This window comes from Felis catus, chromosome D4 (genome assembly GCF_018350175.1).
Source record: "Felis catus isolate Fca126 chromosome D4, F.catus_Fca126_mat1.0, whole genome shotgun sequence".
Classification (NCBI taxonomy): domain Eukaryota; kingdom Metazoa; phylum Chordata; class Mammalia; order Carnivora; family Felidae; genus Felis; species Felis catus.
The window spans coordinates 75,811,708-75,824,798 of record NC_058380.1 but is presented as its reverse complement, the minus strand read 5'-3'; the positions used below and the strand labels follow the sequence as shown (position 1 = coordinate 75,824,798).

Here is a 13,091-nt window from a genome sequence, read left to right as displayed (position 1 = left end):
ATACTACACTGTATGTTAACTAACTTGAATTTAAATAAATAAAATTTAAAAAACATATAATTTTATTTCCAGAAATAACATTTCCCTCATTCCAAATACTCATACCTGAAACTTGAAAGTAATTGGGTAACTCCTTAAAACCTTTGCATCCAATATATCACCAAATATGGTTGATTCTACCTTTAAAACATACCTCCAATCCATCCACTCTTCTAGGCAAATAATCATAATTTCTGGTTCAGACTTTAGTAATAACTCCTGGATGGACTTTCTCATTTTCCCTTAATTCTTTCTTCATACAGTACCCAGAGGAATTTTATAAAAACACAAATAAATAAATAAATCCAAACAAATAAATCCAAACTCCATAATGTTTGCCCCTGCTTACCTCTACAGTTATGTTTCTGTATATCCCCCCCCCCCCCTTAATTTAAGGAGGAATTATACTCTCTTATGACCTGTCAAAATAATAATCTTCAGCTTGTAATTATATTTTTACTTGGGCTATTATTTAGCCCAGCCCACATGGAGACTGACCTACAATAGGTACTTATTATGGACTGACTGACTGACAGACGGAAGGACACAAGGAAGGAAAGAAGGACACAAGGAAGGACACAATGAAGGAAGGAAGGAAGGAAGGAAGGAAGGAAGGAAGGAAGGAAGGGAGGGAAGGAGGGAGGGAGGGAGGGAGGGAGGGAGGGAGGGAGGAAGGAAGGAAGGAAAGAAAGAATTTATTAGTAGAGCCTTCTGTCCATCATTTAACCTCTGTGGATCTTATTTAACATCTGTAGAGAAAACACCGTAACAACACACTTTAAAATTCAGTAGTGCATCAGACAGACCCATTGAAATTTAGATAAGTCATGTGTTAGCACCAAACAGGGACCCTTCACACTTTCAAAATCATGAAGGTACTTGGAGACAGTAAGCACTTCTATGGCTGCTGCTGGCCCTGGAGATCTGTTGATTTTGCTAAACCCTTTTGCTTACCTTAATGTTCTCAGAACCCATATTTCATTCTGAGAGATACTTGGCCTAAGACTGACATGAGGGAGTCATAGGTAGATGATGCCCAACTTCTAGAAATAGAGTACAATTGTGCTGACTATATAATCTGCTAGCCTGGGCTAGGAGCAGAGGTATTTGTTGTGGACTTGAAGAAATAGCTCTTACTCCTGATGCTTCTCATCAGTCCTGGCAGGCAGGACATCAGAATGCAGGTAAGACCATGTCAGGTAGGCAGCACAGAGAAGCACCCACTCAGGAAGAGGTCCGACCTGGAGCAGGCATTTCAGCAACATGCTACTGGAAATGCACTTCATCAAGTCTCCTCCTCCTCATCTACTTACATGTTCAAAACACAAAGGAAAATATTTGTTCTCTTTGGTGTATTTATTCTGTTGCTCCTTGGAAACAAGAAAAGCTAGTTCAAATACCTTTTCTCTCCATCCATCAAGATACCACCTTATGTGCTGCCTGTCACAGCAATGATTATGCTCAGTAATTTTCTGGAATGCCCTGGGATCAGGCAAGGAGATGTAAAACTGGACTCTAGCATCTATTAATGATGAGATCTTACATAAATAAATGACTTTGTCTCTTTGAGTCTCAGCTTCCTCATCTAAAAATAAGGCATACTGACACCTATACCTCATTGGTAGACTTATAAAAATATTGAGCATATTTGAACTATTCACCACATGGTAGTTACTGGTATGATGTTAGTGCTACCTGTAGTAGATGCTACCTGCATATGTGATGGTCGTTAACACCATCTACATTTAGGCTCCGCTGGGGGCAGAGATTGGGTTGGTTTTTCTAGTCTACTGTATCTTCAGAATGTGACATGGTTCCCATCCAGGAAGCATACTAAATCGAAAAATATGTCAACATAAAAGTGATTACACTAAGAATCACTAAGAATAACTTCTTCATAAATGCTAGTTCTCTCTTGACTGTTTCATCCTAGATTCTAATAACATTGCTGAATAAGCAGGGGCACTGGCATTAAAATCCCAGTTTAGCAGATGGGAAAACTGAGATATGAACAGATTAACCACCAGACATAAATTAAAGACATTAATAGACAAATCACAGAAGAGAAAGTGTAGATACCCAGTAAATACTTGAAACGAGGCTCCCTCAAGATGCTCAATCGCAAAAACATCAATGAGAAACCACGTTTTCATCCATCAAATGGGCCAAGACAAAAAACTTTCATTTTGTCAAGTAGTAGTGACAGTGTGGGACAGCAGGTCCTGACACATGCTGCTGGCGGGATGTGAGCTAGTTCACCCTCTCAGAATGCCACAGAATGTACCCATTAAAATGAAAACGACCTACAGCTTATGACCCAGCAATTACATCTCTCAATATCAACTCTAGAGAAATGTTCACATGTGCCTACAAGGGGGTTCCTGTAAGAGTTCTGTAAGAGTACAATACAGAGTACTGTAAGTACAGTAAGAGTACTGACTGCAGCATTTGTTTGTAATAGGAAAAATGTGTGAAATAGTATAAATGCTCAGCATTAGGGGTATGGTGAAATAACCTGTAGCACACTCCCACTATGGAGTACTGTATAGTACTTAAAAGAAATAAAATAGATTTTAGAACCAAAGTGGATAGATAGCCCAGATTATGACATTCCCCCCCCCCCCCACCACCAGAAAAATCCACTTTTGGTCTATGATGAAGTATATAGTATAGCATGTTGGTTAATTAATTCATCCTTCCATCCATCCATCCATCCATCCATCCATCCATCCATCCATCCATTCTTTTATCAATGTTTGCTAAGTACCCAACTGGTTTCAAGCATCCATACTAGGACAAACCTCTTAAACGATCAATTCTTTATCATCTTCAAGGTCTCAGCTTAGACATCACCTCTTCTGAGAAACCTTCCTTAACTACCTCAAGCTGGGGTAGATACCCTTCCTATGTTTTCCCACAGCCTCCCTAGGCTCTTCACACTAGAGTGCTTTCCATGCTGCAGGAAAAACACCTGAATCATTGCCTGTTGAACTCCTTCAAACTGTGTGCTCATGGGGCACCTGTGTGGCTCAGTCAGCTAAGTGCCTAATTCTTAATTTTGGCTCAGGTCATGATCCCACAGTTTATGAGATTGAGACCCATGTCAGGCTCTGTGCTGAGAGTGTAGAGCCTGCTTGGGATTCTCTCTCTCCCTCTCTCTGCCCCTTTCCTGCTCTCTCTCTCTCTCTCTCTCTCAAAAATAAATAAATAAACATTAAAATAAACAATGTGCTCATGAGGTCAGGAATCAGGGCTCTATTCCTAGTTCTAGCACAGTATATGGCATAGCACAGACACTTAGTAAATACTTGCTAAACAACAAATATTACTGAACATGATTATATTTGATTTGCATGATTTGGTCGATGAATGAATTAACAAATGCACACATACAAGAACAAAGAATGGATGAGTCAGGGACATACAGAAAGAGCCAGGAAAAGAAATGGGACTAAAAAAACAATGAGGTGGTGAGTCAGCTTGAGAGCCATAAAAACAGCATGAGAGAGCCACCTGTGTCTTCAGTTGACCCTGATTTGGTCTAAACTTCCTCAATCCTCTGAGGATTAATATGGCATCACATGTCAATGTTATGGCTAAGATCTTTAGGCAAGAGGCATCTTTCCAGAGGTTCCACTTTGTGTTACTGCTGACTCGTTCTTCACTCATTCATTCAACAACCATTCATGAAGCTCTGATGCTGTCACACACTAGCATGTTAAATTTTGTACTTAAGAATCTGAACCAAGTGAGAGAAGAAGGAAAAAAAAAGAAACAAAAACACAAGCACAGTTAAATATAAGGCAAGCCAAACAGTGATCAAGGACCAAAGATCCTGTTATACAACACCTATGTTCTAAACAGGAGACACTTTTGGTCTCTGTTCAAATATCACCCCATCAGAGGCCTTCCCTTACGACTTCTCTAAAATCACTAAATGCTACCCAACTGCGATATTGTGCAATTATTTCTGGTTTGTGTCTCCCAGCTACATCGTAGGAATTAATGAGAACAAGGATCTTTCCTGCTCTCTTCACCACTACATCCCTAGTGCTTAGAAAATAGATGGATTCATGGTGGAAATCAAAAAATATTTGCTGAGTGAAGGGACTGATAGATAAACTATAGTTTTTGAGTGGATTGATGGGGTTCTGAGCACATAGAGTCCAGAGGAAGAGATGTGGGGTCCAATTTGTAAAATGTGGACTCATATTCACAAGAAACTCCAACCAGATCATGTAAATATCTCCTTTCCTTATGTTTGTTTTCCCCAAGAATTATACTGAGAATGGCAACAAGGTGAGGCAAAACAGACAGATATTGTGTTGGCAGGTTAACAGGTCTGAATGAGAGAGAAGAATCAATGGAATAATTAACTGGGATACACACATAAGCCAATTGGGAAAGGTGACTTCTAAGAATATTTCTAGTTGTAAATCAAAAGTCCTAAGTGAGGGGTACAAACATATATGTTCAACCAGAGAATGAATGACTAAGAGCACTTAGCTTTGGAGTTGATAGATTTACATACAACCCCAGGTAGGTGGCTGGATAGCTGTGTAAAGACTGACCTCAGGTCCTCATCCATAATCTGGGATAAGACCACCTACTTTGTGGGGCTGCTGTATAGATCCAATCAAATGAGATTACTTAAGTAACACATTCAGTAAATTCTTGACACATAGTAGGTACTTAGTAAATTACAGCTTCTCCATTTCTCTTCAACTGCCAAACTCTTTCCCATTCTTCATTCAAGAGCCATTCAAAAATATTCACTATCTCCTTTGTGCCAGGAATCGTTCTAGGCACTTAGAATGCACTAGCAGACACACAGGCAAAAATTCCAGTCCTCAGGAGGTTTATTTTCCTTAATTGCACCTCAATTCTTCCAAGTTTGGGTTAGAAGCCGCTGACTCTTTGTCTCTGTTTCTGCCTTTAGGGCATTATATACTGCAGTGACACTGCTTCCCTAACTCTCTTTCTTCCCACAGTGTGACCACCCTGAGCTCAAACTCCATGCCTGTCCATTCATTGTTTATGGTTTGCTTTATACCTCACTTTCTCTAAACCAAAAAAAAAAAAAAAAAAAAGGAAGAAGAAGAAGGAAGGAAGGAAGGAAGGAAGGAAGGAAGGAAGGAAGGAAGGAAGGAAGGGAGGAAGGAAGGAAAGTAAGCAAGTAAGTTAGCTTAGTTTTATCCAGAGTCATTACTTAGAGAAATCTAAAGACTCCATGGAGACCCAAGGAGCATGGTGGCCAGTGCAGGAGCACTTGGCAGTCAAGTTGAGAAAGAGAAGCTCCCCTGCTCTTTCTTCTCAGATAGGTGCCTAAAGAAATTGGCCATGTGACTTGTGCTTCTGGACTCCAAGAGTGGGTCACAGTAACTGACTGAGGTCAAGTGGCCCGTGAGTTGTAGTCTGCCTTCCACTTGCTGTATCTCAAACTTCAGCCAGCTTGGATGCATGTCTGAGCTCCAGAATTCTGCCTTTGCATTATTACCTGAGATGGTGTGGTGTTGTGGTTGACAAGGTGTTATTTGGAATTAGAAGTGGGTTTTAAACCTGACTCTGCCATTACCAGCTGTATTACATTGGATAAATCACTTTGCTGAGCTTCAGCTTTTTCTCTGAGCTTTACCTCCTCATACGTATTTGTAAAGCACTTAAAGCAGAGAGAATATCCAGCAAATGGTTGCCATTGTTGTTGTTATTTTTATCATCACCATTATTATTGTCTGCACACTACACATTTCAGTAGGGTATCCTAGGGACTCAGTGAGGACCCCTCTGGGTACTGATTCTCATAGTCTCTGCTAAGTCCCTTTTACTACAAAAAAGTGAATGAATCACCTGTCACCTAAGAACAACGTCTACTCACAGCCAAGAGTTTAATGTGTTGGCCCTTCATTTTACAAAGGGGGAAACTGAAGCCGAGAGACGTGATACAACATGTCTTAATAACATATGGTGAGTTAGTAGCAGAGTCAATGCTGGTCCCCTTTCCCTCCATCAGTGTCACTTCTCATCCAATAGAGGGGTTTTCATGTAAGGGAGACAGTCCACATTTCTTCTTCATTCTGGCCAAAAGTAATCTGTATCCTAGAAATGCCCATTGGGTAAGCACAGAAGCCTCTCCCTTCATCAATGTCATACCTTGGGAAACTATCTCTAGTACAGATAACAGAAAGAATAAATATTTTTGCTGAGAGAAAAAAATGAAGACAAAGGTCAAAGGGAATCATGTAATGGGTTGAGTCAGGAAAGAAAAAGAAAGCATTTTTTTCTCTCTCTCCTCTTTTTCTCCAAAACAGTCTTTATATAGAACTTGTATAAGAGCCAATTTATTTGATATGGAAAAAATGTGAAAGCAGCAAAACATACCACACACACACATGCGTGCACGCGCACACACACACACACACACACACAAAGAGGTATTTGTGTTGGAGTTCAGAACTCGAATTACCAAAAGATAAAGGAGTTGAAATGGTAGGTTGACTTGGAATGATGTTTTACTTGTTTTAGAGTCTCAGAGAACATTCAGGTCAGGAATGTAGTGTAGTCCAGTCTAGGTCTCCAATAAATTCAATGGGACGCAAGAAAGACATAGAGGAAGTCAATGTAGGCCTCAGTCTAGCCATGTGTCTGACACATAGCCTAAGAAAGATTTGCTGGTGAATGAAAGAACAAATGGCACATAAAAGTGTGGGTCCGACTAGTGGTGGTTCTGGAAGTAAAGTGGTACAAGACTGTTCATTTTTTGTCATGTAGTTAAGGTCTTCAGCACTGAAGTGTGAGTGTCTATAGGAAAGGCGCCGGGTCATTCCTGACATACCCAGATCCCAGTGAACACTCTGGCCCACAGAATGTTCTCAATACATATTCATAAATTGAGTGAGTATTGGGAACGAAACCTTGGAAATCCCAGAGCCTTATAGATCACTTTGAGCAGTGGCTATTAAACTGTATGTAACCACGGGGCACCTGGGTGGCTCAGTCAGTTAAGCATCTGACTTTGGCTCAGGTCACAATCGCACGGCTCATGAGTTTGAGCCCTATGTCAGGTTCTATGCTGACATCTCAGAGACTGAAGCCTGCTTCAGATTCTATGTCTCCCTTTCTCTCTGCCCCTCCCCAGCTTGCATCCTGTCTCTCTCTTTCAAAAATAAATTAAAAACATTAAAAAAAATGAATAAAATAAAATAAATGTAGCCAGTCTTAGAGTAATTTGGGAAGACCCTGTAGGCAAGTTTCTGATCAAGTTGTCTAGGCTGAGATCTAAGGACTTGTCCTAAGTTCTCAGGTGTTGTTGCTCCTGGTCTGGGGCAGGAGAACCTGTTTTAGTGCAGTGGTTCTTAAATGTGACTGCACATTATAATCATCTGGTAATATTTTAAAAGACTTGATGGCCAGGCTTTATCCTCCTTACCAATTAAATAAATGCCTGGGGCATTGGTGGAGGGTGGGAGATGGGGGTGGAGAGGGCATGCTGGCGAAACACAAGTGATTTTAAAGTGCCCCAAGTTTCCATAACGTGCACTTGACTTTGAGAACCCCCAGCCTAGTACGTCTTCCTCCTTGTAAATTAAGGCTTCTGAAGCCCCAGAAAGGGTAAGTGATTAGCCTAAGATCCTAGAGCAAATCAATGACTATCTGGGAATGGAACTCAGGGGACTCTCACTTCTTCAGATGGATTTCCACCATTCCACATTTATCAACTCAAGTCAGCTCTCACAGGCACACAACTCCAGGCAAAAAAAAAAAAAAAAAAAAAAAAAAAAAAAAAGCTGGATTTAAACTGAGGGTGTAAGGCATCTATTCTCTCCATTGTTTTATAAAGAAATTTTAAGTGGATGCATATTTATAGAATTTTACCACTCTAGACAAGCAAGAAGATGAAAGAGACAGAGTTATGGAATATTTTCAAGGCAAGATGATCCTTTAAATTTTAAGTACATTCTCAAACACAAACCAAGTGCTGCCTCTGAGTTCCTGAACAGATGTTCTTTCTTCATCTCTGAGTCAATGAATGGGCAAGGGTCTGCTTGTGATGTGCACGTTAATTGCTGGTATGTAAAAGGGAGTGCTGGAAAAGTATTTGAAAGTGGTTCTGTCTCTTAAAAAGATTAAAAGTTTCCTCCAGAACTTGGTTTCTATTAATGATTGGCTCAGTAAATATTTTCAAGTAGACAGAGCAGAGATTGTGTCTTCTATCGTCTTAGAACCAAAGAAAGTGCCACAAAAAGGCCCATAGAAACCACTGACATGAGCACTGTCATCACACAGAAGAGGGAAGTGAGGCTCAAAGAGACTGACGGGCTAATCTAAAATTAGTAAGTGGACCGGCTGGGGCTAAACCAAGGCATCTGACTTCCGAGCTATTGCTCTTTCCAGTACTCAAAGTGTTCCCTACCAATGTCCTTTGCACTTACAGCAGATATTCAACAAAAGTGTGGTGATTAACTTCGTAGATTTCTCGGTACCCAAGTTAGGTGGTGAAAGCACCCTCATTTGTTGGATTAAAGCAGAAGTTGGAATCACATCTTTAAGCGAACACTGGTCGAAGGCACTGGCTTAGGAATCAGGACAGAACCTGATCTTACCACTTTCTAACTATGTGATCTTGGACAAGTGACTTCACGTCTTGAATCTGTTGCACCCTTCTTTGTAAAACAAGAAGGGTAACTGGGCTGGTTTGTGGAGAGGATGAAATAAACGAGTAGAAGATGCAAAGATCTCAGCCCATTGTCTGGCACACAGGCAAAGCACTAATGAGGCCACTGTAAGGTGGCCTCTCAGAAAACATAAAACCTGACGATGTTGGAGGAAAAGGTAGCTTGAGAAATGAATATTAAGGATGAGCACTATCTTGCATAAAAGCCGTGAGCATCCCAAAAGGATCTTGGAGACCTAGAGCTGCAAGGGCTCTTAAGGATCAAATGGGTTTGAACCTCTCTTCCACTTTGGAAAAGGAAACAAAACAAGGACTGTGGCAGGTGATGTTCACCTTCCAAGAACATTCCCATGCAAATACACAGAACCATGCTCAATTCCCAGGCAACCTGCTACTTAGCTTCGCGCCCTTCTCATTCACTGAAAAAGCAATCCAAAAGCATGAATCTTCAATTAAATATAAAAAGGAAATCATTAGCAAACTTCCATTCTTCCAATTTCATGAGTAATACCTGACTTACTCATTGCTAATCTTATACAGCCTCCTTCATTTAATTGTTCGGAAAACCAAGAGAGGTCTGGGAATCTTAGAGTTATGTTAGAGCTCTCCCCAAATTCCAGACCTCCTGGTTACTTGTGCTTTGCCATTCTCACCATATCAACTCTGCCTTATTAAGACCGTTCCACACTCACTGCCAGGTTATGAATCCCTAGAAATGAATCTGTCTGTGATGAATGTTTTTCCAAGACAGGCCTTTCTGACACTCCTTACATTTGCCCACCCACAAGACCACCTCCTTATCCAGAGAGTGCACTTACGTGTCCATGAATCTTCTATTGAGGTGTAGAAGGGAGGCCACATCCACCTGGAGAGGAGGGTCCCGGACCACCTTGTACTGCAGGGGCTTACACTCTAGGCAGAGCGGGCTGTCAGGAATGGAGGTCAACATGGCCGCATCAATCTCCAGGTGCTCATCCAATGTGTAGATCTGGATGCCGTACACCTCCTCACCCACATCCCGGAGTTTGATGGTCAATGGGACATCGCAGAAGACGTTCTGAGGGCCCAGGGAGATGTTCTTCCCACTGACAGTCAATAGTTTGATGTCATTGACAGCCCCACTAGAGTCCCAGTCAGTGGAGACAAAGGTTACCCATATGGTTAAAGACTCAGGGACCAAAGGGTAGCGAAATTCCAGTTCAAGGTAGCAGCCCTGTGGCTCAGGGCAGGCTGGAGGGACTGTGTGTGGGTTGACAGCTGAATTTGGGCTCCAGGTGCGGACACTGGACTTACAGGGCTGTTCAACATCTGGATGACCTATGGAGAAGAGATGAGGGTATGAGTTCCTGAAAGCCCTTCAGTCTGGTCCTTGGAGCTTCCTGTACACAGTAGGAGAGACTGGTCTGACTAGAGCTCAGACAGAGGTGAAAAGAGAGGGAAGATTCTCAGTGTTTTGGTGAATCAGTTGTATGCACAGCATCCAGCCCATCTCCACCCTTGCAATACAGATCTTGGATAAATCACAAAACATTTGCTCACAACTACATTCAAGTAAGTGTCTTACTATTGAGTCAATGCCCAAACTTTCTTTCTTCATTCCCTACTTGCAGGCTTTGCTGCCCCAGATGGAAAGAAGGAAGGGACACACATTTGCTTAACACACATTTGCTAAACATCACCTGAACTTGCTTATTTCTTGCAAAGACTCATCTCAGAGGTGAGGCAACTAAGGCTCAGAAATGTGGAGTGGACTGATCAAAGTCTCACAGCTTGATGTGAAGGTCAGTCAGCATTGGAACCCAGTTTTGTCTCATCTTGAAGTTCATACTCTTTATTCTCCCTACTGCATGCAGAGGCCACAAAAATAAACTAGAATCCTTATAGTACTGCTTTCAGTACAACCTGCTTCAAATGACAGAAGAACCAGAAACCTCCAGCAAAGAAGAGATGAGTGCAGATAGTTCCTCCCATTGGATTGAGGATTCTGGGAGGGAAACTGTGTAGAACCATGAATGACAGAACTGGAAGGCAGCCCTGGAGCCATCTTATCTCTCCTCCTCCTCTTTACCACATGAGGTCATTCCATACCACTGAGCTTCTCAGAGCTCTGTCCAGTCTGACTCAGGAAAGGGGAGGGTTGGGTGAGGCAGGGGAGGGGGGAGAAGGAAGGAGGGATTCTTCTACTCTTTCCCCAGGGAGACAATGCCTCATCCCCACTGATCTCAGCCTGCAGTGACTTCTGAATTTTTCGCTGATGAGATCATGTAGTCCTAGACCCTCAGAGAGCTCTCCTTTGCACTGCTGAGAAAAGTAATCAGGACTCTGTAATGATCGGCTCTAATTTGTTTAAGGGAATCTAACAAGAGATACAGATCACTGGTGAAGGTAGGACGCAGGATCTCAAGTTGTCCTATTAGCCACATTTTTTTTCCATCTTTTGGTGGCAAGTGGGATGCTGGGTATTTTTAAATCAAAAGGAAAAAGGCAATCTTTGCTGGAAATGGCTTTGTGGTAGTGTTACAGCATCATAGGAATTGCAATGTGAAAACTAGAAAACCATTTTGGGTAGAAAAGCTATTCCAGTGAAGGCTATAAAAATGCCTCCAATCTCCATGCCTCTGCCCAGCCAAGGGAGAAGAGAGAAGACATCAAGTGGAGATGGAGAAGAGAAAAAGAAAAGAAAGTGGGCGGGGGGGGGGGGCGGTTGAGAAGAATTCAAAAGACTTTTCAGATATAACACATCAGAGCAGGAATAAATGGATATAACTACTCCACCATTCCTAGGCAAGGTTCATCCATTTCAGCAAATGCTGGCTAGAAGTGACCAGTGATTTAAGTCAAAGGCACAAATAAGACTCCCTAGCGAGGCTGAAGCTTTTCTTCGTGTCGACTCTCTAACCCGATGGAGTCCCTGATTGTCTTAGCTTTATGAGTTGTTGGCACATACATTATCATTTATTCACTGAGCTTTCCTAAGGGCAACATTTTAATGTATATGGAGCACATTCCCTAGCCATTAATGTATTCATCTGTTTGTCACCAAGATCCTGTAAGACAGTTATCATTTTTGTCTCTCATATCTCTGTTTCACTCAATGACAGGTAGCCTTTATTTAATATAGTACCTGGTCCATAGACAGTGATGATAGTGGATATTCAATAAATATTTGTTAAATGAAGAATCTTCTATCTTGCTAATATGGAGTTAAAAAAGCAGCAAGCACTTTGTGGAATGCAGAAGCCCATTGCGTTATGGTGAGTGCCAGGTGAACATTCCACCTCCTCCTCGCACTTTCTCTTGGAACTGGAAAAGGATGCAACAACCTTTCTCCTTCCTTGGAGAAAATGGCTATCAGTGATGGGAGCCACAACAGAGCAAAGATGACAAATGTGTCTGTCCCCTGCCTTCTCCCTGATTTCTTGTTAATCAACAGAGGGACCAAATGCTTTTCAAAGGACAGTAAGGTGAGCCTGGACCTTACAGTCAAGTAGGTAAAGAGGAATGGAGATCTTAGCAAAGCTTGTGCTTGTACTGTCATCAGAGACAAACTTTTACATGTCAAAAAGAGCCTCAGCGTTACAGAGTCCAGCCATCACCAATGCAGCAACCCTTGAACCATGCCAGGCTCCACGAACTGACCATCCTGAGTTCGGTGCCATGCCAAACATGTTACATGCCTCATTTTTGCAATAAGTCTATGGCACAGGTCTTAAGAAACTCATTTTCCAGAAGAGGGAACTGAGACTCAGATGGTTAAGTCACTCCCTGATGGGGAGCAGAATATTATGTGATACTGTTCATCCAGGCAGCATGCCAAACTTTGAAGCAATGGAAGCTGGGCTGAACTATAAGCTCATTGTGTCCCCTACTCTGATGATACCTACCTCACAGGGGTGCTGTAAAACTCAAAATGGGATGGTATACTTATTAGATGTCACAAATAGATTAGCTCTGTTATGAAACGTAAGGAGGAAGGAACGGGGAAAAGCTTGGGAGGAAGAGGTAGTCTAAGCAAAGAGAACAGCTGAGAGTGAACAGGAACAAAGATGACTATGGTTGTGAGTGCAAGGGAGAGTAGCAAGTGGTGAGGCCAGCAAGCTAAACATAACCCAGGTTCTGGAGAGTCTTGTATGGCACTTTAAGGAAACTGCACTTTATACTGAGAAGGATGGAGGGGCTAGTGAAAAATTGTAAGAAAACAAGTGAAAATTATCTTTTTAGCAAAACCACTTTTTAGAGTCACAGATACTATCTACCCATCTATGTATTTGTCCATCTATCTGTCCGCCTGTCCATCCATCCTCCATCCATCCATCCATCCATCCATCCATCCATCCATCCATCAGTCCAAAGAATAATTACTGACTGCCTGGTCTGTGCC

At 41.9% G+C, this 13,091-nt stretch overlaps 1 protein-coding gene across 1 annotated transcript in view; it reads right to left on the bottom strand.

Annotated features, from left to right (window-relative positions):
- Positions 1 to 13,091, bottom strand: part of PAPPA (pappalysin 1) — a 241,865-nt gene that overhangs the window by 151,387 nt on the left and 77,387 nt on the right. The window contains exon 7 of the mRNA XM_023242643.2: positions 9,529 to 10,027. Within this exon, the coding sequence (XP_023098411.1) occupies positions 9,529 to 10,027 (499 nt within the window). The remainder of the gene's footprint in view (positions 1 to 9,528; positions 10,028 to 13,091) is intronic.